This window comes from Rhinolophus ferrumequinum, chromosome 12 (assembly GCF_004115265.2).
Source record: "Rhinolophus ferrumequinum isolate MPI-CBG mRhiFer1 chromosome 12, mRhiFer1_v1.p, whole genome shotgun sequence".
Lineage (NCBI taxonomy): Eukaryota > Metazoa > Chordata > Mammalia > Chiroptera > Rhinolophidae > Rhinolophus > Rhinolophus ferrumequinum.
The window spans coordinates 78,071,090-78,093,902 of NC_046295.1; the positions used below are offsets into that span (position 1 = coordinate 78,071,090).

General features: G+C 56.8%; 3 protein-coding genes across 10 annotated transcripts; 1 reads left to right on the plus strand and 2 right to left on the minus strand.

Moving 5' to 3' along the window:
• Window positions 1-208: 208 nt before the first annotated feature.
• C12H9orf50 (chromosome 12 C9orf50 homolog) lies at window positions 209-6,342 on the minus strand. The gene is given in 9 exon segments (XM_033122059.1): window positions 209-400; window positions 686-860; window positions 1,037-1,199; window positions 2,784-2,920; window positions 5,351-5,467; window positions 5,568-5,618; window positions 5,856-5,914; window positions 5,996-6,162; window positions 6,165-6,342. Coding segments are annotated over 9 exon segments (1,155 nt in total). The 3' UTR covers window positions 209-292.
• A 2,652-nt stretch (window positions 6,343-8,994) lies between these two features.
• On the plus strand, window positions 8,995-15,767 carry NTMT1 (N-terminal Xaa-Pro-Lys N-methyltransferase 1). Of its 7 annotated transcripts, none has more exons than XM_033122969.1 (4): window positions 8,995-9,149; window positions 12,969-13,152; window positions 13,972-14,224; window positions 14,958-15,767. In XM_033122969.1, exons 2-4 carry the CDS (start codon window positions 12,991-12,993, stop codon window positions 15,212-15,214), a joined length of 672 nt encoding a protein of 223 aa, XP_032978860.1. In that variant the 5' UTR covers window positions 8,995-9,149; window positions 12,969-12,990; the 3' UTR covers window positions 15,215-15,767. The 7 variants fall into 7 exon arrangements, with proteins under 7 accessions (XP_032978860.1, XP_032978857.1, XP_032978855.1 ...); XM_033122966.1 differs by having other exon boundaries at window positions 9,007-9,294; window positions 12,972-13,152; XM_033122964.1 differs by having other exon boundaries at window positions 9,007-9,294; window positions 12,939-13,152; window positions 14,958-15,766.
• Window positions 15,768-15,941: 174 nt separating this feature from the next.
• Window positions 15,942-21,614, minus strand: ASB6 (ankyrin repeat and SOCS box containing 6). Of its 2 annotated transcripts, XM_033122960.1 has the most exons (6): window positions 21,358-21,614; window positions 19,554-19,735; window positions 18,387-18,493; window positions 18,178-18,286; window positions 17,614-17,700; window positions 15,942-17,462 (listed from the first exon to the last, which is right to left on the minus strand). In XM_033122960.1, exons 1-6 carry the CDS (start codon window positions 21,468-21,470, stop codon window positions 16,795-16,797), a joined length of 1,266 nt encoding a protein of 421 aa, XP_032978851.1. In that variant the 5' UTR covers window positions 21,471-21,614; the 3' UTR covers window positions 15,942-16,794. The 2 variants fall into 2 exon arrangements, with proteins under 2 accessions (XP_032978851.1, XP_032978852.1); XM_033122961.1 differs by lacking the exon at window positions 18,178-18,286 and having other exon boundaries at window positions 17,358-17,462.
• Between the last annotated feature and the right edge of the window lie 1,199 nt (window positions 21,615-22,813).

Genomic DNA, 22,813 nt, shown 5'->3' on the forward strand with positions numbered 1-22,813 from the left:
GATTGACAGAGGCTTGGTCCCAGGTTTGAGGTCGTGGCAGTGTCTCCCATCTTCCAGAAAAGTTCAACTTGGAACAAGCCCTGACCCCTGGGGATGCCTCGTCCCCACCCACCAGCCTCCTTCCCAGCTGTGATTCTGCCCCCTTCATCCCCTGGCCCAGGAACCCTGGAGACCAGCAACCAGGAACCTGGAGAGGCTTGTAGGGTGAGATGTGCATTTATTTGTGGGGCAAGGAAGGCCTCGCCTCACCCCTGGCCCAAGTCCATGCCTGGGCTTGGCCTCCAGTGGCCATTCACTGCTGAGCCTGCTGCCGTGTTACCGAAGGCAGGAGGAGCTGGTATCCCTTACGGGGGCCGCGCTTCAGGACCTTGTGCAGCGACAAGCGGGGCAGGAAGGACTCCTAGAGGGAAGAGGAGGACCAAGTGGGTGCTGTGGGGGCCTCCAGGCGGGAGATGGGCCCAGGGCTCAGGGGCATTCTACGCTGCAGTGCCAGCGGGCAGACACTGCTGTCAACCCCATTTTACAGATGAAAGTGAAAGCAAAAAGACAGTCTGCAGGTATGGAGCTGGGATCTGAACCAGGCAGCCCAACTCAGAGTCCACCCCTTAGCCAAGAGTCTAGGGAGGCTTTCCCCGGTGCCCCGGCCACCCCTCCAGGTGGCTGCAGGCTGCCAGCAAGTACTCACCATTTTCTGGTTCCAGGAACAGGGTGATTTGCCCGCCTGCCCCAGGGTGCTGTGGGTGCCCTGGAAGGTTTTGAGGTCTGTCTGCTGTCTCTGGGTGGTGGTGCTGGGGGTGAAGGGCAGGGTGCTGTTCATGAAGGTGTCCTCAGAGAGGTGGCCCTGCAGCTCTGGGATGGGCCTGAGGGGGACAGGAGACTGTGAGCTGCAGGGACCCCAAGGCCCAGGTCCATTCATGGGGCTGGCAGAGCCCTCAAGGGCCCAGTCTTTCGGACTGCCCACTGCTGGACAGGGAGGTCTGTGGGGTGAGGAGGAGGAGCCCTGGCAGTGCGCGTGAATCCCTTCCAGGAGCCTTACAAGTCGTGGCAGTCCCAGCTGCACGGGGAGCTGGCCTCGGCCTCCTGCTCGGCCCTGGGATACAGGGTTTTGGGCAAACTCTCCAGCCATTTCCCAACACTACCAAACACAGGCTCCCATGCTGCCAACTGGGTGGCTGGCCCATTCTCGATGCCCTGCTGGACTGGAGGAGAAAAGGCATGGTGAGAGCTCTGCCCAGGAGGGGGCACACAGGCCCCCTCCTTCCCCCACAGGCAAGGCGGGCAGAGCGTCTCCATGGAAACCCAAGGCTGCCCAGCAGCTCCTTCTGGCTGTCTTCAGAGAAGGCTCAGATTTTAAAACTATCTTTTGTGACTGTTTCTGCCTTTATTACCCAGTCTGTGCTCCCCATACCCACTCTTGCTCCAGCCCAAAATGAACCCCCTTTTCCACAGTGGGAAGGTCAGTCAAAGTCCAAGAGAGGACACTGAGACTCCCATGGGGATGGAGGGAGGTTCTGAGGGCTGGAGTTCTTTCCTGTCCGACAGCTTCCCTTCTTGCTGGTCAGGGACCCCAAGGACGGAAAGGGCTCAGCAGTACCCACAGGCCCCACTCAGGCACCCTGCGGTGCAACCACAGCTCCCGCAACCAGCAGCTGGCCAGAAACCTCTCCCATGCCAGCCAACTGCCATTTGCATGAGACTATTTCTCTGGGGCACCTCCTTTCCTTAGATTCCCAGAGTGGCCAGGGCCCCTCTGGCTTCTCTTCTTGGCTGCTGTGTCACTTGCTCTCAGGGCCTTCACTTCCCCATCAGACAACCAGAAGTTGGGCAAAATCACAGCTTCTATCTCCAATTTCCTGTGACTCTTTGGGAGCTGGCTAGGGTCCCTCCTGAATCCACGAAGGTTCTGGATTTTTAGGGCTTTACCCAAAGCTAGGCTTTGGGGCATCTGTTTCCTGAGACTGAAACTGTAGATGCTCAAAAAATAGATGCAGGCTGTTGAGTGTTGGAGGCTCTGGGGTCTGCTGGATCCTGAACGGAGAAGAGTCTGGGCAGATGGAGAAAGGTTATCCCAGAGCAAGGACACGTGACCTTCCCGCCTGCCTCTTGACACAGAACAACTGGAAACTGCCCAAACTCACAGACACTATCACATCCATCCCCAAAGGGCTGAGAGCAAACTTCTGCTGGGAAATCCGGGCCGGGTGGTGCCCAGCTTCTTTGCTAGACCAGGTGGTGCCAACCTTCCCCCAGGAGAGTGGAGTTTTAATCTTCTGGAATTTACTGGGCCCCTCCTCATGCAGGTCTGCCTCCACGGATATGGGAAGAAGATGCTTCTGGTGCTTTCCCACCTTCTCCAGCCCCCGTAAGCCGTGTGTGGCGGGCAGACATTTGTTCAGGAGGCTGTGAGTGCAAATTCCAAGGTGGGCAGGTGTGGCATGAGGAAGCCTTGGCAGCAAGAAGTCCTTCATTGGTGGCCAGGCCTGGGCAGCTGTTGTTTCCTGGGCCTACACTGTGGCTGCTCCCTGGTGCCACCTGCTTTGGGACACTTCTCCTGGACCTCGCGCCCTCTACGTGGTCCTTGAAGGTTACCCTGACATCCTCTGGAGAGGCCAGTTCAGGAACCTCTTCTGCAGGGTCAGTGGCCTCTTGGTCTTTGCAGGCTGGCCCCTTACTCCCAGGACCCAGGGCCACAGCCTCTACTCTTCCAGGTCCAGGCTGGAACTTTCTGGAGTCCCGGGGCTCCCCATCCTGTCTGCTTATGTGCACAGCTGCGCTCCACTAGCGGAGCGCCATATCCCGTAGGGTCTCCTCAGCAAAACGCACTCGGAATGGCCAATACTGCCTGCGATGCCCTAAGCCTCCCCCAGAGGAGCTGTGGGTGAGAATGGCCTTGAACTTGGGGGCCTGTATACCATGGGCCCTGCTGAAAGAGGCGTGAGGGACATGGGAGGGCTGGGGCTGGGAACTGAACCCCCAGGCCCCTACTCCACCTGGACCACACACATCCACCAAACAAGCTCACTGTGTGATTCTGGCAGGCACAGCAGCTGGCCTTCTCTGAGTACTTCCCGCCTGCCATGCAACGAACCAAGCATAGCATGCAGCATCCCACCAAGCTCCCATTTTACAGATGAGGAAACTGAGGCACAGAGATGTTTTACAACTTGCCCAAGGTCACTCAGCCGGTAAGGGGTAAAGCCAAAATTTGAATCCTGGTTCCAGAGCCGGCACTTACATATCAGGTACTTCAGCAGAGAATAAGGATATGAACTCAGGAGTCAGGCAGTCCTGGGTTCCAAGCCTCTTTTGAGCTTCTGTTTCTTTATCTGGAAAGTGGGGATCATTGTCACGCCCACCATACAGAGCTGTGAGGAGCTAAAATGGATTGCAAAGTGCCCTGCTGAGGGTCTGCAGGGCCAGGGGTAAACATCTCTAACTAGGAACTGTTCTTGTTATAATCGTCAGTCTCCATTATGCGCCTTTCCCGACAGGGTGACCTTCAGCAGACTGCCGTCGAGTCTCCATTTCACAGTTTTCCCCTTTAAATGATGTATTCTATATTATAGGCACAATAATAGCCTCCTTATAAGAGTATGGTGAACACCACATTGCCTATATGAGGCATCTAGTCCAGGGCCTGTGCTCTATAAAGGGTATCTGTTATTGATACACTTCTTGTTATTCATTTCCGTGGCAAGGGCAAAGCTGTAGGAGGGCCTGCCTGATCCATCCATGGCTCCGTTATTCATAAATGCCATGCTCGGCCTGAAGTATATACATATTGCTGTATCTGCATCCATTTACCTGACCACACATCTGTGTGGGCCCAAAGGGGATGCTTTTTATCAGCCCACTAAGTGTCCAAGACTGTGCCTGGCTACAGGCATCGTACCTACTTATCCAACAGTGGTCAGCGTATCAACGGCCACCCGGTGCTGGCCTCCGGGCCAGGCCAAGGCACTCCCCAGCTCTGCCCACAGGTCTGAAATCGCAGCTGCTCCTCAAAGGCTGCTGGAACCTGTGCTAATGCACCCTGGAGTCCTGCTCCTCTCTAGGGCCGACCAGGGAATCTCACACATGGGAACGTGGTCAAGGATTAGCTATTGAATATGGGACACTGTGAATGTGTCTGTCCCTGAGGTCGCTGACATTTGAGACCATGAGTTCCAAACTTGTATTTGTTATGTCTTGTGAGAAGGGATGTGTTGATTTGGCCTGATTGATTTAAAGTTCCTGGACTGGCAAATGTGTTTCATTTCTGGCACCTACTCTGATCCATCAGTGGTGCCTGCCTGGAGCACTGTGTCAGGAAGGGCGCTGAGGCTCAGTGGGGAAAGGTGCTGTGATCAATGAATGTCCTCTGTCATGGGGCCAGGATGAGAAGGCAGGACATGTATATCGTGTATTTACTCTCCCTGGTCTTTCAACTCGTGGGCAATGCTCTTCACCCTTCACCCCTGTTTAAGCTGGAGGAATTTTTTCTGCATTCTTTCCCTCCTCCATTAGAGTTACAGCACCGAGGCCCCCGTGAGCTCTAATGCCCAGGCTCCTCTCCTACCTTCATCCTTTATTTTTTATTGCCCCCAATATTTAACATGGAGTAAAATGTAATAAATGTTAGAGGAAGAAATGGAGGAATGAATGGTGGGATAGGTAAAAGGACTGAAGACTGGTGGGTGAGAGGGTGGACAGATGGGTGAACCGCTGGGTGAATTGAGGAAAGGTCTGAGCAGAAGGACTGGGTCTTAGGAGGATGCGTACGAGTGGGTGAATGAATAATTATGTAGATGGGTATGTGGACTTGTAGATGGCTGCACGACTAGATTAGAGATGAATAGGATCCTGGGTTTATGAGTGGATAGAAAGGTTTGTAAAGGATTGCTCTACAAATTGGATTCATGGATGGATGGATGGATGGATGGAAGTGTGGGAGCTTGTGAATGGATGGATGACTGGCTGGATGGATGGATGGTTGGATGGAGGTTCATGAATAGGTGGTAGAAGACCTGGATCACAGATAAGATGTATGAAAGGATGGATGGGTGAATGGCAGAATGAATATATGAATGGACTCATGGGTGAATTATGAACGTGTTGTAGAAGACCCAATTAATGGATACATGGATTGATGGATGTTGACGGATGATCCTTGAACGGGTTAGGAGAAAACCTGATTCATGGATAGGTCTATGTAATGATGAGTGAGTGGATGGATGGGTGGATTCATGGATGGATGATGAATGAATAAGTGGAAGAATAAGTGGATAGATAGGTGAGAGACAGAGGGAAGAAGGGAAGGAAAGAAATGCTCTTTCTCCCTACTCCCTACCCTCATCCTCCCATAACTCACTTGTTGGCCTTCTTGATCTTGGTCAATTGTGCGTGATCTTTCCTCAGCGGCCCCAGGGTAGGTATCTGATGGAGCAAAATCTCCTTAGGACTATTCTGAAAGTATGATGTCTGGCCCCTTGAAGACAAAGAGGCCACATCTGGCATGAGTGGTAAGGGTCCACCACCTTCGGAGCGTCGGTGACAACACTCCCCACCAGCAGGTCACTGACACTTACCTCAGGTCTGGGAGGAAGGAGCAGTTGGGACACTCTTTTGAGGTTGAGGTTCTGAGGATGCGGGGAGCCAGGAGGAGGTGGAAATAGTTACGAACCTTTGCTTGGGGACAGTCCTTACTAGGGTCTTCCTACTTTTATGAACTTGGGCCTCAGTTTCCTCATCCTTACAACAAAGGCAATGAGAAACCCGCCCTCAAAGGGTGGTTCTGTGCAAGGTGGTGGGCCCCACCCACCCATGACTCAGCCCCGCCCTTGCCCTGCCCCCTGGGGATCTAAACAGGGCCTCACTCGGTGGCTGTGGCTGCTGGCCGCAGTCGGCCCCCATCTGGCACAGGAACTCCTGGAATCTGCTAGAGGGGAACTTTCCTAGGTGGGCACCCAAGGAGTCCTGGGCCTCCCTGTCCGAGCCCCTCCGGGAGACCTCGCACTCTCCGGACTTGGGGGAGCTGGGACCCCAGTGTCCGGGGTATGCTGGCCCAGAGCAGGGGCGAGGGCCGTAGCGACCTTAGCCCTGTCCTGTTAGGCGCTGCCCGCTGGGGCACGATAGGCAGGGCGGAAAGGCGCCGCACGGTGCTCCAGACGCCCACCCCAGGTTTGTGGGCGACGACGACTCGCCGCTGGAGGCCTGCCATCCCTCGGCGCCGCCCCCGGAGGCCCTTGAGTCCCCCCATCTATTTGCGCCAGCGGCTGGTCGGAGCTCATGTGAAGGCAGCCTGGGCAGAAGAGGGTCTCTCCTTCCGCGATCGCCCTTGCTGGGGAACCCCTTGGGCTCCATCTGCTGGGGGCGGGGCTTGGGGCGACGCCGCCGCGTGTCTGACCCTGCGCTCAGCTCAGGGCCTTCTCACGCCAGTGGGGGCAGGGGGTGCCGTGTGAAGTGGAGAGGAGAGCATAGGCCAGCCCCCGGCCATAGTGCCCAGAGCGGGGAACCGTGGTCTGGGGGTAGTAACATCTCTGGCTCGCCAGGCACCGAGTGGCTTCAGGCTGGAGCTCTCTGAGCCTCTTGTTCCCTCCCTTGGAAAATGGTGACGGTAAGAGTACCACCTTTTTGAGTTGCTGTGACGTTCAACTGAGCGAGCACACGTAAGTGGCTTAGAATAGTGTCAGGCACGTCGTAAGTGCTCAACAGACACAAGCTGCTATTATTATGATGGTTTTTAAATTATTACTGAGGATTTAGTCTCAGCTCCACTACTTAATAGCTTTATAACCTGGGGCAAGCCAACTGATGAACTCCTCTCAGTGGCCTCATCTGCAAAATGGGGATAACAGAGGACCTGCTCCTTTGTAAGAGTGAAATACCGACCCGGTAGAGAGCACTTAGCACATCGGGGTGTCAAGTCCTGGAGGCTGTTACTGTTTTAGCGCTCGCTCTCCTGGTCCCCTGGGAATTAGGAAACCTGGAAGTTGCTCAGCATCTGTCTCCTGCTGGGACCTCGGACCCCCTTGGGTGGGGAGCTTGTTGAAAATACAGATGCCCCAGATTCTGATTTAGAAGGTCTGGGGTGGGGCCAAGACACATGTTTTTTAACAAACTCCCCCTTTATAAGAGAGAGCCCCAGACCTGCCCCCAGCTTCTGACACTGGGGTCTCGGAGCCTGCTTCCTCCCCACCACACCCCACTCCCAGATGCAGTCAGCTGTGAGCTGGCTCCTAGTGACATACTCACCCTACTGAGGCTTCAGGGCCTGGCCAGAGAAGGCCCCAGTGAGTTTAGAGGCCCCTACAGGTGGCTGGTGCTGGGGGGAGCCCATCTTCCTGGCCTGGTCCCTCTGCTGGCCCCTCCCTGCTGCCTTAAGGACCTCTTCAGACTCATTGTGACCTGCCCCTCACCCAAGGTCATGTGAGGAGCAGTGGGCACTGAGGCTGGGGACAGAGGGCGGGGCTGTTGTACAGGCTGCCAAGGCTGCAGTTACAAGGGGGTGGCGGGGGGAACACCTGACCAGGACAGCCAGGCCCAAATCAGGGATGGAAGGCCCGGGGTTCAGCTTCCCACTCCAGATCCGGGAGGCCCAGGTGAGGCACATTGAGGCTGATGTCTCTGGAAGTAGAACTTCCACTGGAAGGCTGGGCAGCATGAATGCAGTGGGCCCGGAATCTAAGAGAATCAATTTTGACTCCTTGATCTGCTTCTGTGTGCTGTGCGATGCTGGACCTTTCTCAGGGCGCCATGGTAAAATGGACTGTTGTACCCCATCTGTGACTCTTGTTTGGCAAGGGGCATGGAAGAAGCTTGTATTGTGAATTTCGAGTGGGGGACAAGGGTAACTTGGACCAGCAATTTCACCGGCATGGTATAATTTTACAATTTGAAAATGGAAAGAAAAAAGACTTTGTAATTCAAATTATAAGGCGTCTGCCTGGAGGAGGCACCACAGACTATGTGTTCCATTTCTGCAAATACTCCTCAGCCAGGAATGGAAGGTGTAGGGAAGGGACTTCCTCTTCCGTTGACAGAAAAAAAGGTAGGAGTGGATTTTTAGGCACCCCTAAAAGAGCTAAGCTCAGAGCTGCCCTCAAATAAGATTATAGACACCGAGGATTTATCCCCTTCCCTTAGAAACATGGAAAATGAAGCTTGGAAAGGGACCCAAGGCTGACCTGGAGTATTCTAGAGAGGGTGCCAAATAATATGGACATAGATTTAGGGGACTCCGCTGAAGGTGGGGCTTTTCAGCAGCCCCCACATAGTTTTCACTTCTTTAGAGCAAACACACTTTAAGCACCTCCTGTGTGCAGCGCCCAGAGGCAGACACTGTCAATAAGACTAGGATGTCAGTCTAGGAAAAATGAAGTTAGGTTGTATATTTTCGTTATAACAGCTACAAGCTCAGGGCTGAGGGCTTGCCGTGCGATATCCCACAAATTTAACCGTCAGAACGTTGCAAGGTGACTAATTATTTCATCTGTCTGGCAGAGGAGGAGAATGAGGCTTGAAGAACTTCACAAGAACTACCTGCAAACTCCAGTTTCCATCAAGGTGCTTCAGGGACGCTCAAGAATTTCTACATATGGGAGGAGCCTAAAGAAGGGCAACCTTTGTGGAATGGAAAATTTATGGACTTGTTCTGCTTAATTGGGGTGGCAAACCCTTGGCATGGCTAAGGGTATTTCTTTTTTTTCTTCTTTACTTTTTGGATCTGTTTATTAAGATACTAGTGTTATGGGCGGGATTTGAGGAATAAGGCTCCCCCTCTTTTTACCCCGTGGAAAACCCACAGAACACTCGTGTTTAAAAGTCCAGCCTTAAGCCCTCCCAATGAACTGGTACACGTGCTGGAGGCGGGAGAGGGTCGGCGCTGCGGCTCTTCTAAGTCTGGGACGTCCTTCCAGGGACAGAAATGTCAAGCTAGGTCAGGAGCCCATGGGCGGGGCGAGCCAATTGCGGGGCGGAGCCATCCGTGACCCCGCCCCTCGGCGCACCCGGAAGTTACGTGTGCGGACAAAGGCAGCGCGCGCCGCGAGGTGTCGCGTCTGGCAGTGGTCTGACGGAGGTGGTTGTGGGCTTGTGGGGTCTTCGCTGCCGCCGTCCTCCCTTCCACTTCCCCATCCTCTTCTCCCGGGTCCCGGGAGGCCCCGCCCGGGGTGAGTAGCGCGAGGCGGAGTAGGGGGCGGCGGCCGCCGGGAGAGCCGAGGCCTCGACCTCCAACTGCCTCGCCGCCCTGAGGCCCCGGCTCCTTACGTGACCCGGCGCGAACCGGCCGGGGCCCCACGTGCGCGCTCTGGGAAGGTCTGTGGGTCTGACCTGGGCCACGGGTGGGGGGTGGAGGAGGAAGGCCGGGGCCCCCAAAGCCGGGGCCGAGCGCTCCTCCCCGCCGGTCCCTGGGCCGCAGCAAGCCCCTGTCCCCCTCTCAGCCTCAGTTTCCCCTGTGAGAAACGGGGATAAGGAGAGCACCCACTCGGCGGGTGGGTGCCAGGATACAGTAAAACGCTCAGTTCAGAGACGGGCACACGGCAGGGCCCGTTGCATAGGAGTTGCGATCACATTTCACCTTGGCCCCGGCCCGTTAATGGCCTGACACAGGTGCCGCTCAAAAGACAATCCACCAAGAGCCCTTGGAGCCAAGGTCAGGCAGTTTGCGGAGAGGCCGTCATAGCGAAAGGCCCAGGCTTTGCTGCCCATCAACTGTGTGATAGCTCAGGACCTGGTTTCTCTGTGCAGTTAGGGATGGAAACAGCGGGGGTCAGAGGCCCTGCCCTTGGGGAAGGGCCGAGCTGCAGGGGCCTGGGTGTGTAGAATCCTTGCCCCGTGAGATGGAGTGAGCCCCTGGGAGGCCAGGGCCTTGACTGGTTAAGATGTCTGGGTTCCCAGCTCATTCTGTTCCCGGTTTGTGGTGTGGGTGTGTATTTTAAGGCACCCCACTCCTTCAGTGGGATGGTTCTCCTGTCTGTCAGCGGGGCTGTGGCAGGGTTGCAGGTACATGTGGAATGCTTTAGTGGAGACCAGGAGCCACAGAGTCACAAAGGCAGCATCTCCGAAATCTGCAGTCCTTCTGTGCTTACAGGATGAGGAGTCCCCACCCCGCCCCTGCAGGTCAAGAGTTGTTTGAGGCTGCAGGATGGACCTCGCAGCACAACTGTGATAATCCCTTAGGTGTGGCCAACACGCTACAATGTCTGGGGCCCTTCGGTGCATTTTTCTCATTTCATCCTCCCAATTGGCCGAAGGCGTTGACGGGAATCTCTTTTGACAGAGATGAGAAATCTCTGGTAATGTGTGCCGGGCACTGTATGGATCCCCGTCTGCTTTTCGATCCACGTTTAATCATCACAGTCTTCCCATACAGTCAGTATTGCTGCTCCCGTTTTATAAAGAAACTTACGTAACTGAGCTCAAGTGTCTTATGTGAGCTTTGGCAGCCAGCGAGCCGCAGAGCCAGGATTCAGACCTGGTTTATCTGAGCCTTTGTGTTAAAGTCCTCCCCTCCCCTTTTTCTTGGTTTGTTTGCCTTTTCTCCTTCCTTCTCTTTCTTTTTCATAGACTTCCCTCCCATGTTCATATGTCCAGCTGCAGTCACACAGATCCAAGAACAGACCCTGTGCAGCAGGCTACGAGGAGGAGGGAGGTGACTTCAGGCAGCCTCGGGCCTCCTATTGCTTCCTGGCTTTTCCTTAGAGCCTGGAAATGAGATGGATGGGATGACTCTGCCAGGCACGGCAGTGACAGTTCAAACACGGTTCTCTTCCGCGGATCCCGGGAAAAGAGAGGTAGCTGGGCCAGGCAGTCAGGTGTTCCCCTGAACACCTTGTCGGGGGAGCAGGAGGTGGCCGGATGACCGTGACCGATGCGCAGACAATCTACCCGGTCACTGGGAGCAAAGGCTTTCTCTCTTCCCCTCCCAGCTAGCCTAGCGCGCACACAAAGCCAGCCGTGCCCAGGCCCCTTCCCCAGCTCCTCGCTGTGGTCTGGGCAGAGTGTAGGAGCACGTCCTGCTGTTTGACTGACAAGCCACTGTTCTCTCTGACTCCTAGGGACCTCCGGCCTACTCCAGTCTGGACACCGGGAAGCAAAGTGTAGACAGGGCCCCAGGAGTCATGTTTACTAATGAGTCAGCTGTTAGAACAAATGTCAAAGTTACACTTGCCATTTCCCAGCCTAGATGTGCCTCCCTGGCTTATTCCTAGAATCTGCCTGTAAGTGGAATTCTTGTAAATTAGATTATGCAGGGGACCTTGACATTTAAAGGAATCATGTTATAAGGCTTTTGGTAAAAGCAAAAAAATCACATCATCGGTAATGGCCTTCAGTGTTACCAGTTTCGAACGGTCAGATTTTTGTCGGTGGGATTTTCTTAAAAGTGGGAAATGGCTGTAGCTGTACAAAGCTCATTATTGGATTCCCTCAACAACCAGTTAGCAAACACCCACCTTCATCACGTGCTGGGCTAATGATGTACCAAGTAATGACCCTCGCCCAGGAAGCTTACATCTGGGGAGGGAAGGCCAACAGCTAGGCAGAGAGAGTACGGCCAGGTAAGTTTTATTTATTTAAAATGAAAAGATTTATTCTGTTCATTTACTAGGAAGTGAACTGTTTGTTGAACACCTACATGCCATGTGTGATGGAAGAGAAAGACAGTGACACATGTCAGGGTGTCACCTCTTGGCTGCGGCCCTGTCTGCCGTTTGCAAAGGATTCCTCCATTCTTTGAGTTTCCACGGCACTTCTGGGCTCAGGGAGAGCCCTCATTGTTTCTGCCTGTGTTTCAGTCGGTTCCATTTTTGCTGCCTCTCCTCGTGGACAGGGGGCTGGACTGTCTGTTGACAAGCTCACAGCAACTAGGACAGTGCCCATGCGGGGTGAGCATTTGTTGAGGAGTGCCAGTGCCTCAGAGTAGATCCATGATGTGGCCAGGCGGGCTGAATGTGGAGCTGCTGAACGGCCCCTCTCCTCTGTCCTCCCTCCTGAGTGGCGCGGTGGGACTGAGCTCGCTGCCAGGGCCCCTGCTGTTGCTCTGTGGTCCCCCTCTGTCCATTCTGGGAACAATCTTCTGTCTGTCCGCTTTCGCTCTTGCCCCTACGGTTCACACAGCTGCCAGCACAATCTTCCAGAAACTCACACCTTCTCATGTCACTCCCTGCTTAACCTAGAGTCTTTCAAGCTCATTGCTCTTTAGGAAGAAATCTAAACTCCTAAATGGGACCCATAGAACCTCGAGTGTCCAGTTGCAAGGGCTCTGTGCACGCTCTTTTCTTCCTGGAGCGGTCTTCTCGGCCCGTGTGCTTAGCCGTCTTCCTCATCCTTCATTTCAGCTGATGTATCACTTCCCCAGGGGGGCCATCCCTCACCCCAGCAGAGTTAGGTTCCTCTGGGGTGTGCTCTGCTCACGTCTTGTGCTTCTGTGTTGCCCTTACCAGTTGTGACTGTGTGTGTCTGTAGCTGTTTTCCTTCTGGCCATCTCCCGGGTTCATAGCACGGGGCCTGGCACAGAGTCCCAGCTCATTGTTCAAGAAGGACTGGACTCCACTTGTTGCTGACGAGTGAGGGGAAGGGAGGTGTGGGTGCTGCTCCGGCCCCTCCCAGGATCAACAGGAACGCCCACTGTAAGAGGCTTGGGCTCCTCGCTTTGCTGTCCTTTCTCTTAAGTGTAGATCAGGGTTCTCTGTACCCTGGGGTCAGAAGCCATTGAGCAAGATATATGTAGAGTAAGGAAAGAACTAGAAGCCAGAACTCTGGGTCTCCTGCTCCGATATGAAGATAGCTTTGCAAAATGACTTGAATGCAAGAGACAGAGGGCACTGACCTCCAAGGGGTGGCAGTAGATTAGGGGACACTGGACACTCCTCTGCACCAGGCAGGATTGCGTGACCAGCGAAGCAGAGTGTGAGCCCGGAGTCCTCAACCCGGCCGATCCTCTGCCTTTTTTTATTCAGGAGGCGCCGTTGCTGAGTTTGGTGTCTTAGCAGAGACGTGGTTGGTGACAGCATGACGAGCGAGGTGATAGAAGATGAGAAGCAATTCTATTCGAAGGCCAAGACATACTGGAAAGAAGTCCCACCGACCGTGGACGGCATGCTCGGGGGGTACGGCCACATCTCCGCCATCGACATCAGCAGCTCCCGGAAGTTTCTGCAGAGGTTTCTGAGGGTAGGCAGGTCTGGTGTGCTCTCCAGGAGGAGAGGATGTGGCACTGGTGCCACGTCTTCCGTGTCCCGCTGCAGGGTCTTCGGTTATCTACCAGTGGCTGCCACCCAGGCCTGGAAGGTCGGGGGTGGGGTGGGGGGGTTGTGGACTGTGGACTTTGCCTCGAGGCTACCAGACAGGCACTGGGGGACTCCTGGGTGCCAGAACTGAGTCGTCTCCCCTTAAACTGTCCAGTTGTGCCGGGGACGAAACCTTTGTTCTCAGGGCATGTTCGTGGACACTGGGCTGTTCTGCTGCAGGCAGGCTCCGGGTTACTGGCCCCCACCGGGCCCTCCTGTTCCAGGCGGGCATCTGCGTGGCTGGAGCCTCCCTGGGCCTGCCCCCTTCTTCTCTCCCTTAGCAAGCCCCACAGGCTGCTTGCCCCGTACCCCTCTGCCCGGTATCTCTCCCCCACCCCCTTTCCATCTTCCCAGATTTGTTAAAACCCCATGTTCGCTGATTACCCTCTCCTATTTTCACTGCTTACATTCTTCTCTTCTCCACTCTGTCCTTTGAATGGGGTCTCGAGTGAGGGAAGATGAATGCACCCATTCAAGTCAGCACGTTCAAGTAGACGCTGCCTTTCATTTCAGAAATGTGTGGCCTGGAAAAAGAATGTGCCATGCTCACGCCCACTGACGTCCCCCCTGGTGCCAGCTGCCAGCCTGTGCCTGGTCCAGATCTGAGTGATTCCAGGGCTCGTGAGGGATGGCCCTTCGCAGTGCCAGGGCCCCTTTGGCTGCCTCCCCCTTGCTGACAGTGTCCGCCCCCCCTGCGTTTCAGGAAGGCCCCGACAGGACGGGCACCTCCTGCGCCCTGGACTGCGGCGCCGGCATTGGGAGGATCACCAAGCGACTGCTCCTGCCGCTCTTTGCAGTGGTGGACATGGTGGACGTGACCGAGGACTTCCTGGTCAAGGCAAAGACCTACCTGGGTGAGGAGGGCAAGAGGGTGAGGAACTACTTCTGCTGTGGCCTCCAGGACTTCAGCCCCGAGCCCAGCTCTTACGACGTCATCTGGATCCAGTGGGTGATAGGTGAGCACCCGCCCTGCGTCCCGCGTCCTGCACGCCTCCGGCTGTGGAGACGGGGGCTCCCCCGGGGTCCTGGAGCCAGTGCTCCTGCAGCGGGCGGGCCAGTGGGGCCCCTCCAGTCCCCCCTGTGCTCCCAGGACCCTGGGACACTACCTGAAAGGTACATCTTCCATGGTTTGTTCTAACTCAGTACCCACTGCAACCCGTCGGGGGCAGGGGCATTTTGTTGAAAAACTGTAAACGACCAGTAACTTACTGTATTCAAAGACTGTGGATAGAAGTTTTTATAAAAGGTTTTTTTTTAATGAGAGGAGAACTCGAAGCCTTAGCTCTCCCTGTTGTTGAGAGCAAGGAACACTGTCCCTCCCCGGCGTCCTGCTGGGGACACACTGGGTCTGGCCCCGTAGCTTGTGGTCCCAGAGCCTGTGTGGAGCTTTAACATCGGGAGGGGACTGTTTGGTACATTCCCTGACCCAGGCCTCGGAGGCTGGGTGGCCTGTGCTGTCAGGTGTCAGGCAGGGCCCGGAAATCACCCAGTCAGGGCGAAATCCCAGCTGCGTACTTCACAGCCGCACTTGGGTGGGTGACTTCCGAGCCCGGGGTTTCGTAAACCCCTCTGGACTCTCAGAGCCAGCGCAGGAGGCCCCGTGTTAAGCACCAGGGGCCTGTCCAGTGGCGGCAGGTGGCGGCCTGTGCGCTGGCACCTCTCTGCCACCCACGCCTCTGCCTTCCCCAGGCCACCTGACCGATCAGCACCTGGCTGAGTTCCTGCGGCGCTGCAAGCGGGGTCTCCGCCCCAACGGCATCATTGTCATCAAAGACAACATGGCCCAGGAGGGCGTGATCCTGGACGACGTGGACAGCAGCGTGTGCCGCGACCTCGAGGTCGTGCACAGAATCATCCGCAGCGCCGGCCTCAGCCTGCTGGCCCAGGAGCGGCAGGAGAACCTTCCCGATGAGATTTACCACGTGTACAGCCTCGCCCTGAGATGAGCAGGGGCCGGCAGGACGGGGACCAGTGCAGGGGTGGGGGGCTGGCGGCTGCTGCCGCCCAGAGGCTCCACGTCGATGGGGGCCACTCAGCACACCTGCCTGCCATCCACTCACTACACAGGCTCTTCACGCGAGGACCCAGCGGGCGGGGTGCCGCTGTGGACAGCGAGGTGGGAGCCTGGCTCTGCTGCCCCAAGGCGGGACTGGGCAGTGCGGGCCTGTGCGTCGCCCACGCCAGGGCCCCTGGTGCTCCCCATGTGGGGATACGGTGATCCGTTACCACCGGGCCTTCCAGCCACAGGCCTGGCTGCCTTAAGAGGAAGAGAAGCTCCCTTAATGTGGCTCTTGAGGGCACCCCCTGGGGGAGAGGAGCGGGCTGCCAGCAGCCTGCCGTATCGAGGGGCTGGTGGGAAACTCACGTTCTGAGTCTGCTTTGACTATGGGGGCCTGGTGTCCCGAGTGGGGTCGTCACAACAGCCTGCAACAAGGGGAAAAGCCGGTGGCCTCGCTCTTGGCGGGCGTTTCCAGTCAAAAATAAAAGGGTGACTCCCCGCGCTGTGAAGGCCCTGCCTGTCTGGAGTTGTGCTTTACTTTATGGGACAAGGATTGGCTACTTGAAAATCGTCCGCCCAAGTGCTGCGTCGGCTCCTACTGACCACCTCTTCTTCCCGGCCGCTGTGGGAGCCGTCATCCTGAACTGGGGGGGGCGGAAATGTTACACAAGGATCTTTAAGGCCAAGAGAAATCAGTTTAATTTGGTAATATAAATATGTCATTGAGTGGCCTCCATTTCTTTCCGAGGCATTTACACAATTCACAATGACCAAGGTGGCGAAAACAGCTTTGTGAGGGTTCAGCATTGGGTGGGACAGTTGGCTTTCAGTCTTGGTAGCTTTCTCCATCAGATGACCCCTCACAAAAGGACACACTCCGAAAAGGGCTGTCCTGGTCATGCATGATTCTTTTAGGGAGAAGGCATGGTCCACTGGGTTTGGCACAAACAGCGGCCACCAGAGCACAGCCTTGTGCCTTGGGGGGCGGGGCTTCAGAGCTACAGATGCTAGCAGGAGTCGGTCAGCTGTCTCTCCGTCCACCAAAAGCACTGTAAGTGACAGAACCTGGGACATAAGGAGGTGGGAGCAAAGGGCCTCCGCTGGGCTGCACCCCACGGCCCCACCCAGCTTCCTTCGGGCTTCAGCTCTGCCTCCACGCAGCTCTCAGGACCTAGACTCAGAGCTACCCTGCTTCTGGGAATGTCTGGCACTCCCTTCAAATTAAGAGTATAAACTTGTCCCAAATCTAAACCCTGTCCTTTTTTCCAATATGGGTTGAGAGCTTGAGGGTACTGCCAGAGGGATGGAGGGGGGCAGTCTCCCTGAACGACAGAAGCCTTTGCCTGCTGGAATGATCGCAGTTGCTGGGCTCCACCTGGCCTTCTTGGTACTAAGATCAAGTCCGTCTCCAACCTGCTCTGTGTGACACGCAGGCCCGAAGGCTCCCCGTCAGGCTGTCCCAGGTACTTAAATCCACCAGAGGTTGGCTGAGCTGCCCAGACCCTGTTCCCTTCAATCTGGGAGCTGTTAGATGTCGTCTTCGACGGGGCCGCTGTGCTCACTGAGGAGGTACCACTTCAGCCTGTCAGGCAGAGGTAGGGCTTTGACCTTCACATCCACAGGCCATGGCTGAAGGTAGAACCTGATGTAAACGCGACACAGGTGCTTGAGGGGTGGGGGGCAGCTCTCCAGCTGCCTCAGGGAGAAATGGAGGGCCTGGATCTTTTCTGCCAGGCTGCCCACAGGATGGATGTGAAAGTTCTCAGGCAGCTGGAGTTTGGGGGAGTTAGTCACCATGAGATCCAGGACGGTCTCGGCTTTGCGCAGCAGGTCCACGTGACTCTCGTCTTCGGCGCAGCCTGGGTGAGAACACAGCCTCTCGAAGACGATGTGGAAGCCAGACCAGCAGGACGCACCGTGGAGGGAACAGTTGTAGGCGGCTCCAGACTCCAGCAGGAAGCGCAGGAGAGGAAAATGCAGCTTAAAGCTCTTGAGGCAGATGTGAGTGAGGGACTCGTGCGCTGGGCACTCACTGGGGTCGGCGCCGTGAGCCAGCAGCAGCTGCGTGACTTGGAAGCAGAAGCGGTTGATCATCTGGGCTTCCTCCTTATCCCCTCCCACCGTCTCGCCAAGCAGGAAGATGATGCAGGTGAACACGGTGTCCCCATCTTTGGTGGTCGCCTTGACGTCTGCCCCTAAAAGAGCCAGCAGGGAGAACAAGGGAAGGCGGGAGGAGGCCGTAAGCCCTTGCAAAGCAGCAATGTTTATGGGGGCAGGGACGGCCTGTGGGAACTGACACGTGGTGTGCGAGGGTGAGGCTCGGGAGCAGCCTGGGGACGGCCTCACCTCCTTCCAGTAAGAGCCGGATGTTCTCGGTATTGTGGATCTGCACCCCGTCACTGCTGGCCAACGCGTGGAGCAGGGCAGTCTTCCCTGAGGAGGGCGACAGGGTGAGGAGTGGGAGGCGGGACCAAGGGCAGGGCCACCCCAGGGGGGGACGGGAAATACCGGCGCTCAGGATCAGAAGATGACCTCTCAGCCAGGGCTGAGGGTGACCGGTTCTGGCCATTCTCTCCACCCACACTAGACTGGGAGAAGGGCAAGGAGAGGCAGGATTTCTGTGGACCCTGAGATGCTACCCAAGACCCTCCAGGAAGCCATGGTTCCCTCCGAAGCTGAGCGCACACACCCCATTTCCTCCCACACACAGCCCTCCAGACACTGGGGGGGCCGATGACTGCTCCCTCTAAAGCCTCAGCAAGCCAGCGAAATGCACGTGTGCGCCAGGCCGTGCTGTGCCAGCAGATGGGCTGCATCCAGCCTGCCCACCTGTCATCCTGGAGCACCCCGGGTTTCCCTCACAAGGCACCTGGGCCCAGGGCTGTCCTGCTCTCCCACAGGACGACCCACCATGCTTGTCGGCCGCGTTGACATCAGCTCCGAGGTCCAGCAGGCGCTGCAGGCAGGGCATGCGCTCGGGCTCCTCGCTGGCCAGGTCCAGGGGGCTGCTCTCGTGGATCTGAGCCAGGAAAGCACAGCCAGGTTGGCCTGGGGGCCCGGGAGGCTGCTCAAACCCCCGACTGCATCCCCCTCCAGAGCAGGCTGGACCTGGCTCTTACCCGGTCCCTCCGGTTAATGTCGGCCCCATGGCGCACCAGCAGCTCCACCATGTCAGGCTGGTTTCGCAGGACAGCAACGTGCAGGGCCGTGTAGTAGGTGACTGGGTCTGAGGGCGCAGACATAGCTCACGTAAGTCCTGCCTGTCAGCACATTCTGGCCGGATCCCAGGACCGGCCTGGCAGCCCTGTCCCAGCACTCCCACCCAACAAGGCTGCACCCGTCACCCTGAGGAGTCACAGCTGTCCCCATTGGATGCTACAGCACAGGCCCTGGAGTCAGACTAGGTCCGGGTCTGGGGGGTATTCTAGGGGGCACGGCAATTAATCTGTTTCGGCTTTAGTTTCCTCTTCTGTAAAATGAGACCATAGAACAGGGCATCTCTTCTCGGGCTGTTGGGAGGACACCAGAGTGACAGCTCCTTAAGCGTGGCTGTAACGGCCACATTCTCAAAGCTGAGTCTCCAAGTGACTGACTTCAGAATGCCATGCCCCCAGCCCTGTCATCGGCTCCTTGACCCTCCAGGAGCCCAGGAGCCTCTGAGCCTGTCCTCAGAAGGGGAGGGGAGACGTGCCCGGCCACAGCCTGTGTCAGCACAAAGAGCCCCCTCTGGTCACAAGTCGGCAGTGCATGTCTCCTGGCTGACCCTGCCCTCCCCGGGGCAAGGAGAGGGAAATGGCTCCATCACACGCACCGCCCCCCGCCCCACCCCAGGGACTCAGAAGCCAACACAGTCCCCCTGTGATTTATGCCCACTGTGGCCTACCTGTTTTCCCCTCTCCCTATGGCATGAACAAAATGCAAGATGGCTCAGAATAAAAAGAGAAAACGACCTTTCCGTAGCTCTGGGCACAGTGCCAGCAGCTGCATTTTTCACATTAATGGAAGCAGGGCATTCGCTGGGAGCTGGGCAGGTTTGCTAAGTCAGTCACAAGGTAGAGGCAGCAACAACCTTGCTGTGGGACCAGCAGTGGTAATAAGGGCCATGGAAGCCCGCGCGGGATGGGAGGCCACTCACTATGGGTTTCCTTAGTCATCACCCATGAAATACACGAGGAAGTAGCTTCTAAGAGGACAATCAGGCAGAGCCCAAAGGCCTGGCTGCCCACCCAGAGCAGGGCCACACTTAAGCCACCTATCCACCTCAGCCCTTCGGGGCTCCCCCTGACCTTCAAAGTTGAGGTTGGCCCCATTCCGCAGGAGAACATCGGCTGCCTGGGTCAGTCCCAGCTCGGCCATCTTCAGCAGGGCATTGCTCACGCCTTCCTGGTAAAACGGAGAGTGGGCCTTTCTCTCCAGCAGCTCAGTGAGAACGCGAATCCGGCTCTCCTCACTGGCGACATAACTGGGCCTGGGGCAGGAGAGAGGCAGTTGCGGGTGGAACAGCTGTGTGACCAGCTGGCCTGGGCACCCTGTGGCTGGGTGGCCTTTAGTCACCTGCTGTCATCACCACTCCAGGAAGAGCCCTGATTCTGTAGGCAGAAAGTCTCTTTGGAAACAAATCTGCAGCAGAGAGGCAGCCAAGCCGGATCTTTTACCTGGAGCGGATTCCTCGGGTTTGCAGAGAAAGGACTGGAGCTGTCTCCAGCCTCCTCCCAAGTTGCTCAGAGAATCTGATCCCTGGCGTGGGTACAAAGCCTCACACGCCTAGGCTGTTGGGACTGAAGGGCACACGCCTAGGCTGCTCGGACTGAAGGGAACCCCGACGACCAGGAGCAAGAATCAGACACTGATGCTTCTTTCTCAGATACTGACTGTCCCTGAGCTGCAGAGGATGCCAGACGAGCCTGGGCAACCCCTGCAGCCAGGGCAGCCGACAGTCCTCCTTCCCCACTTACACTCACAGTCTTTCTGAAGGCTGAGTGCATACAAGGCTCTTCACAGCCCAGTCCCTAATCCTGCTACCTCCCCGCAGCACTGACCACTAAGAACGACGTGGCTTTCCCCAGAAGTTCAGGCCCATGGACAGCGCATGACCTTGCAGGAAGCTCCTTCACAGACCATCTCGTCCTCTTGGTGACGCTTCCCTTCCCCAGTGGCACTCCCCACTCCTCTCTTAGTTTCACCCATCTGCACCCCATCCATGGTCGAGGTCAAGGTTCCATCCTTACTGCCTGGCCGGGATTCCAACTCATCCCGCAGCCCTAGAGAGCCCATCGGGTGCAAAGCAAACAAACATTCTGGGACTGCAAAAGGCCATGCACCCGCCCTGTGCTGCCCTAACCCCACCCACCCCAGAACAGCCTTAGAGTTAAGGAAACACCTTTCCCGTACAAGCCTCAAAGTGAACAGAACAGCGTTGAAGAAAGCCTGCGTTTCCGCCAAAGTCCCCAGAGAGAGACACAATAACCACTGTGTTTGAAATCCCAACGGATACCCTGAAAACACACACGATCCCCCTCTCCTCTGCTCTTCTCTCCATTACACTAAAATACTATACACCTGGCATGATCGTCAGTCTCTCTCCTCTGGCGCACAAGCATCACGAAGGCTGGGGTTTTTGTTTAGCTCATTGCTGTACCCCTTTCTGACACCATTCCCAGGGGTTCACAACAAGACGTACTCCTGTCTATATAAAATACAAACTCAGCTACAGAAAGTTTATTTTTGCACTGCTCGGGGGTAAATATTGAGGCGCTCGGAGGCCACCCTGCTCCTTTGCAACTCTAGGTGAAAAGCCCCGGACAGAGCACAGGGTGGCACCGAAGCGGAGGCCCTGCCGACGACACCCGCCCTCCCGCCCTCCCTGCGCTGGCCTGGAGCTCTCTGCACCCTGCACAGGGCAGGACAGGAGCCAGCGCGGGGGAGCCCGCGCTCGACGCCGCGCATCTCCGGCCTCCGCCTCAGTCTCTTACCTGTAAGCGGGGGACACAGCTCCCCACGCCCCTCCCCGCCCCGCTTGGAGTGGCAATTAAAAGGAGCAGCGCCGGGTCGCAGCGGCCCCGACAAGCTGGCGGGAAGGGAGCGACTTACCTGTCCAGGGGCTCCTGCCGCTCTGGGTCCTGAATCCCCAGGGAGCTCAGAATCGCATCCACCAGCGGCTGGTACTCGAAGATGATCCTCCGGAAGCCGTGCAGGAACGGCATGGCGGCGGCCCCGGGCGCGGCAGCACGGCCGCACCTTCCGCCGAGGCCGGGACGCCGAGGGGGCGCGTCAGGGGCCGCGGGCCTGGCCTGCTCTTTGCCGGTCTCGCTCCCGCGCCTGCCAGAGCCTCCGCCGCCGCCGCCGCAGCTCCGCGCCGGAAGTGATCCTCGCACTGACTTCCGGCCTTCACCGGTCCCGGAGACAGCGCCACCTGCGGGCTCGGAGGACCGCGACGTGCGGCCCGGGGGAGTGCAAGGCCCAGAACCGCCGCCAAACCTGATCCCAGCCGGAGGCGCGCCCGCCACTTCCCACCCCTGCCCGCCCCAGCCCGGCCCGGCCCGGCCCTGCTCCGCCCTGCGATCCCGCCCGCGGCCGCTGGGCGCCGTCCGAGCTCCGCCCATTGCAGGGCCCAGCCACTGTGGGGGTGACTCGAGCATCCGCACCCCCAAGCCTAGGACCACTTTTCTGGGGTTTAGGCATTTAACTTTAGACCACTCATTTGAGCCTCCCCAACCTCGAGCCCCACAGTGGGGCCCTGATGTCTTCATGATTCTCGAAAGTCGGTTATGAAGAGGTGTGCCATCCCGGCCTTGGCATCCCACCCACGACCAGGCCAGGCCGCCTTGGGAGTCTTCCCGCCTGGCACCTGCAGGAGGCGAGAGTTGTAGAGCGGAGGAAAATCAGTTTAGAGTCACTTCTAAAGACAGTCCGATGTGTCTTATGATTAAACATTAAAAATGGGCAGAATAATCCTCCTCCACCAAGAGCAAAACAGATTACACAAGCAAGCTCCATCTAAAGCTACCGATACCTCGTGGGGTCGAGTATGCAGCAGAGGCTGGATAATTGCTCATTGTTGTTACTGTTAAGTTTACAAGGTTGTTGTGCGGATCAAACGACAAGCTGTTAAAACCCCACCGGACACTCAGAATGCCTCATTTTGCTTCCCCCTCCGTTGCCTAAAAGAGCAAGGAGGAGGGGTGGGGGTGGACAGCTGACTCAAAGCCCCTTTAGGGTGGGCCAGTGTGGGCTTGCCAGAAGGGACTCCAGACCACAGGGTCCATGGTTCCCAGCACACTTCTGCCTTGGTTCTTGCTCCAGGAAAGGAAGTGTCTTCTTCTGGACTGAAATTGGGAAATTTTGCTCACACAGAAATGGAGATTTCCAGCTTATCTTGTAAAATCGGAATATTGGGCAACTGGGCCCAAATTCCTATCTGGCAACAATGGGCATCTGGATGGGGCACTTGCTCCGATGTGCCTCAGTCTCCCCAGGCGTTACCCTGGGGGCTTGGGAATGCCTGCCCCTGTATCCAGGGTCCAGACCTTAAGGCCCCCAAATGGGT

Bases quoted from the DNA above. Each gene is read 5' to 3' on its own strand.
- ASB6 (XM_033122960.1), bottom strand. From the start codon at position 21,470: ATGCCGTTCCTGCACGGCTTCCGGAGGATCATCTTCGAGTACCAGCCG. The intron at 19,736-21,357 runs GTAAGTCGCTCC...CTCCTGCCCCAG, and splicing joins CGGCAGGAGCCCCTGGACAG to GCCCAGTTATGTCGCCAGTG. The intron at 18,494-19,553 runs GTCAGGGGGAGC...CTGCGCCCTCAG, and splicing joins GGCCAACCTCAACTTTGAAG to ACCCAGTCACCTACTACACG.
- NTMT1 (XM_033122969.1), top strand. From the start codon at position 12,991: ATGACGAGCGAGGTGATAGAAGATGAGAAGCAATTCTATTCGAAGGCC. The intron at 13,153-13,971 runs GTAGGCAGGTCT...CCTGCGTTTCAG, and splicing joins TTCTGCAGAGGTTTCTGAGG to GAAGGCCCCGACAGGACGGG. The intron at 14,225-14,957 runs GTGAGCACCCGC...TGCCTTCCCCAG, and splicing joins CTGGATCCAGTGGGTGATAG to GCCACCTGACCGATCAGCAC.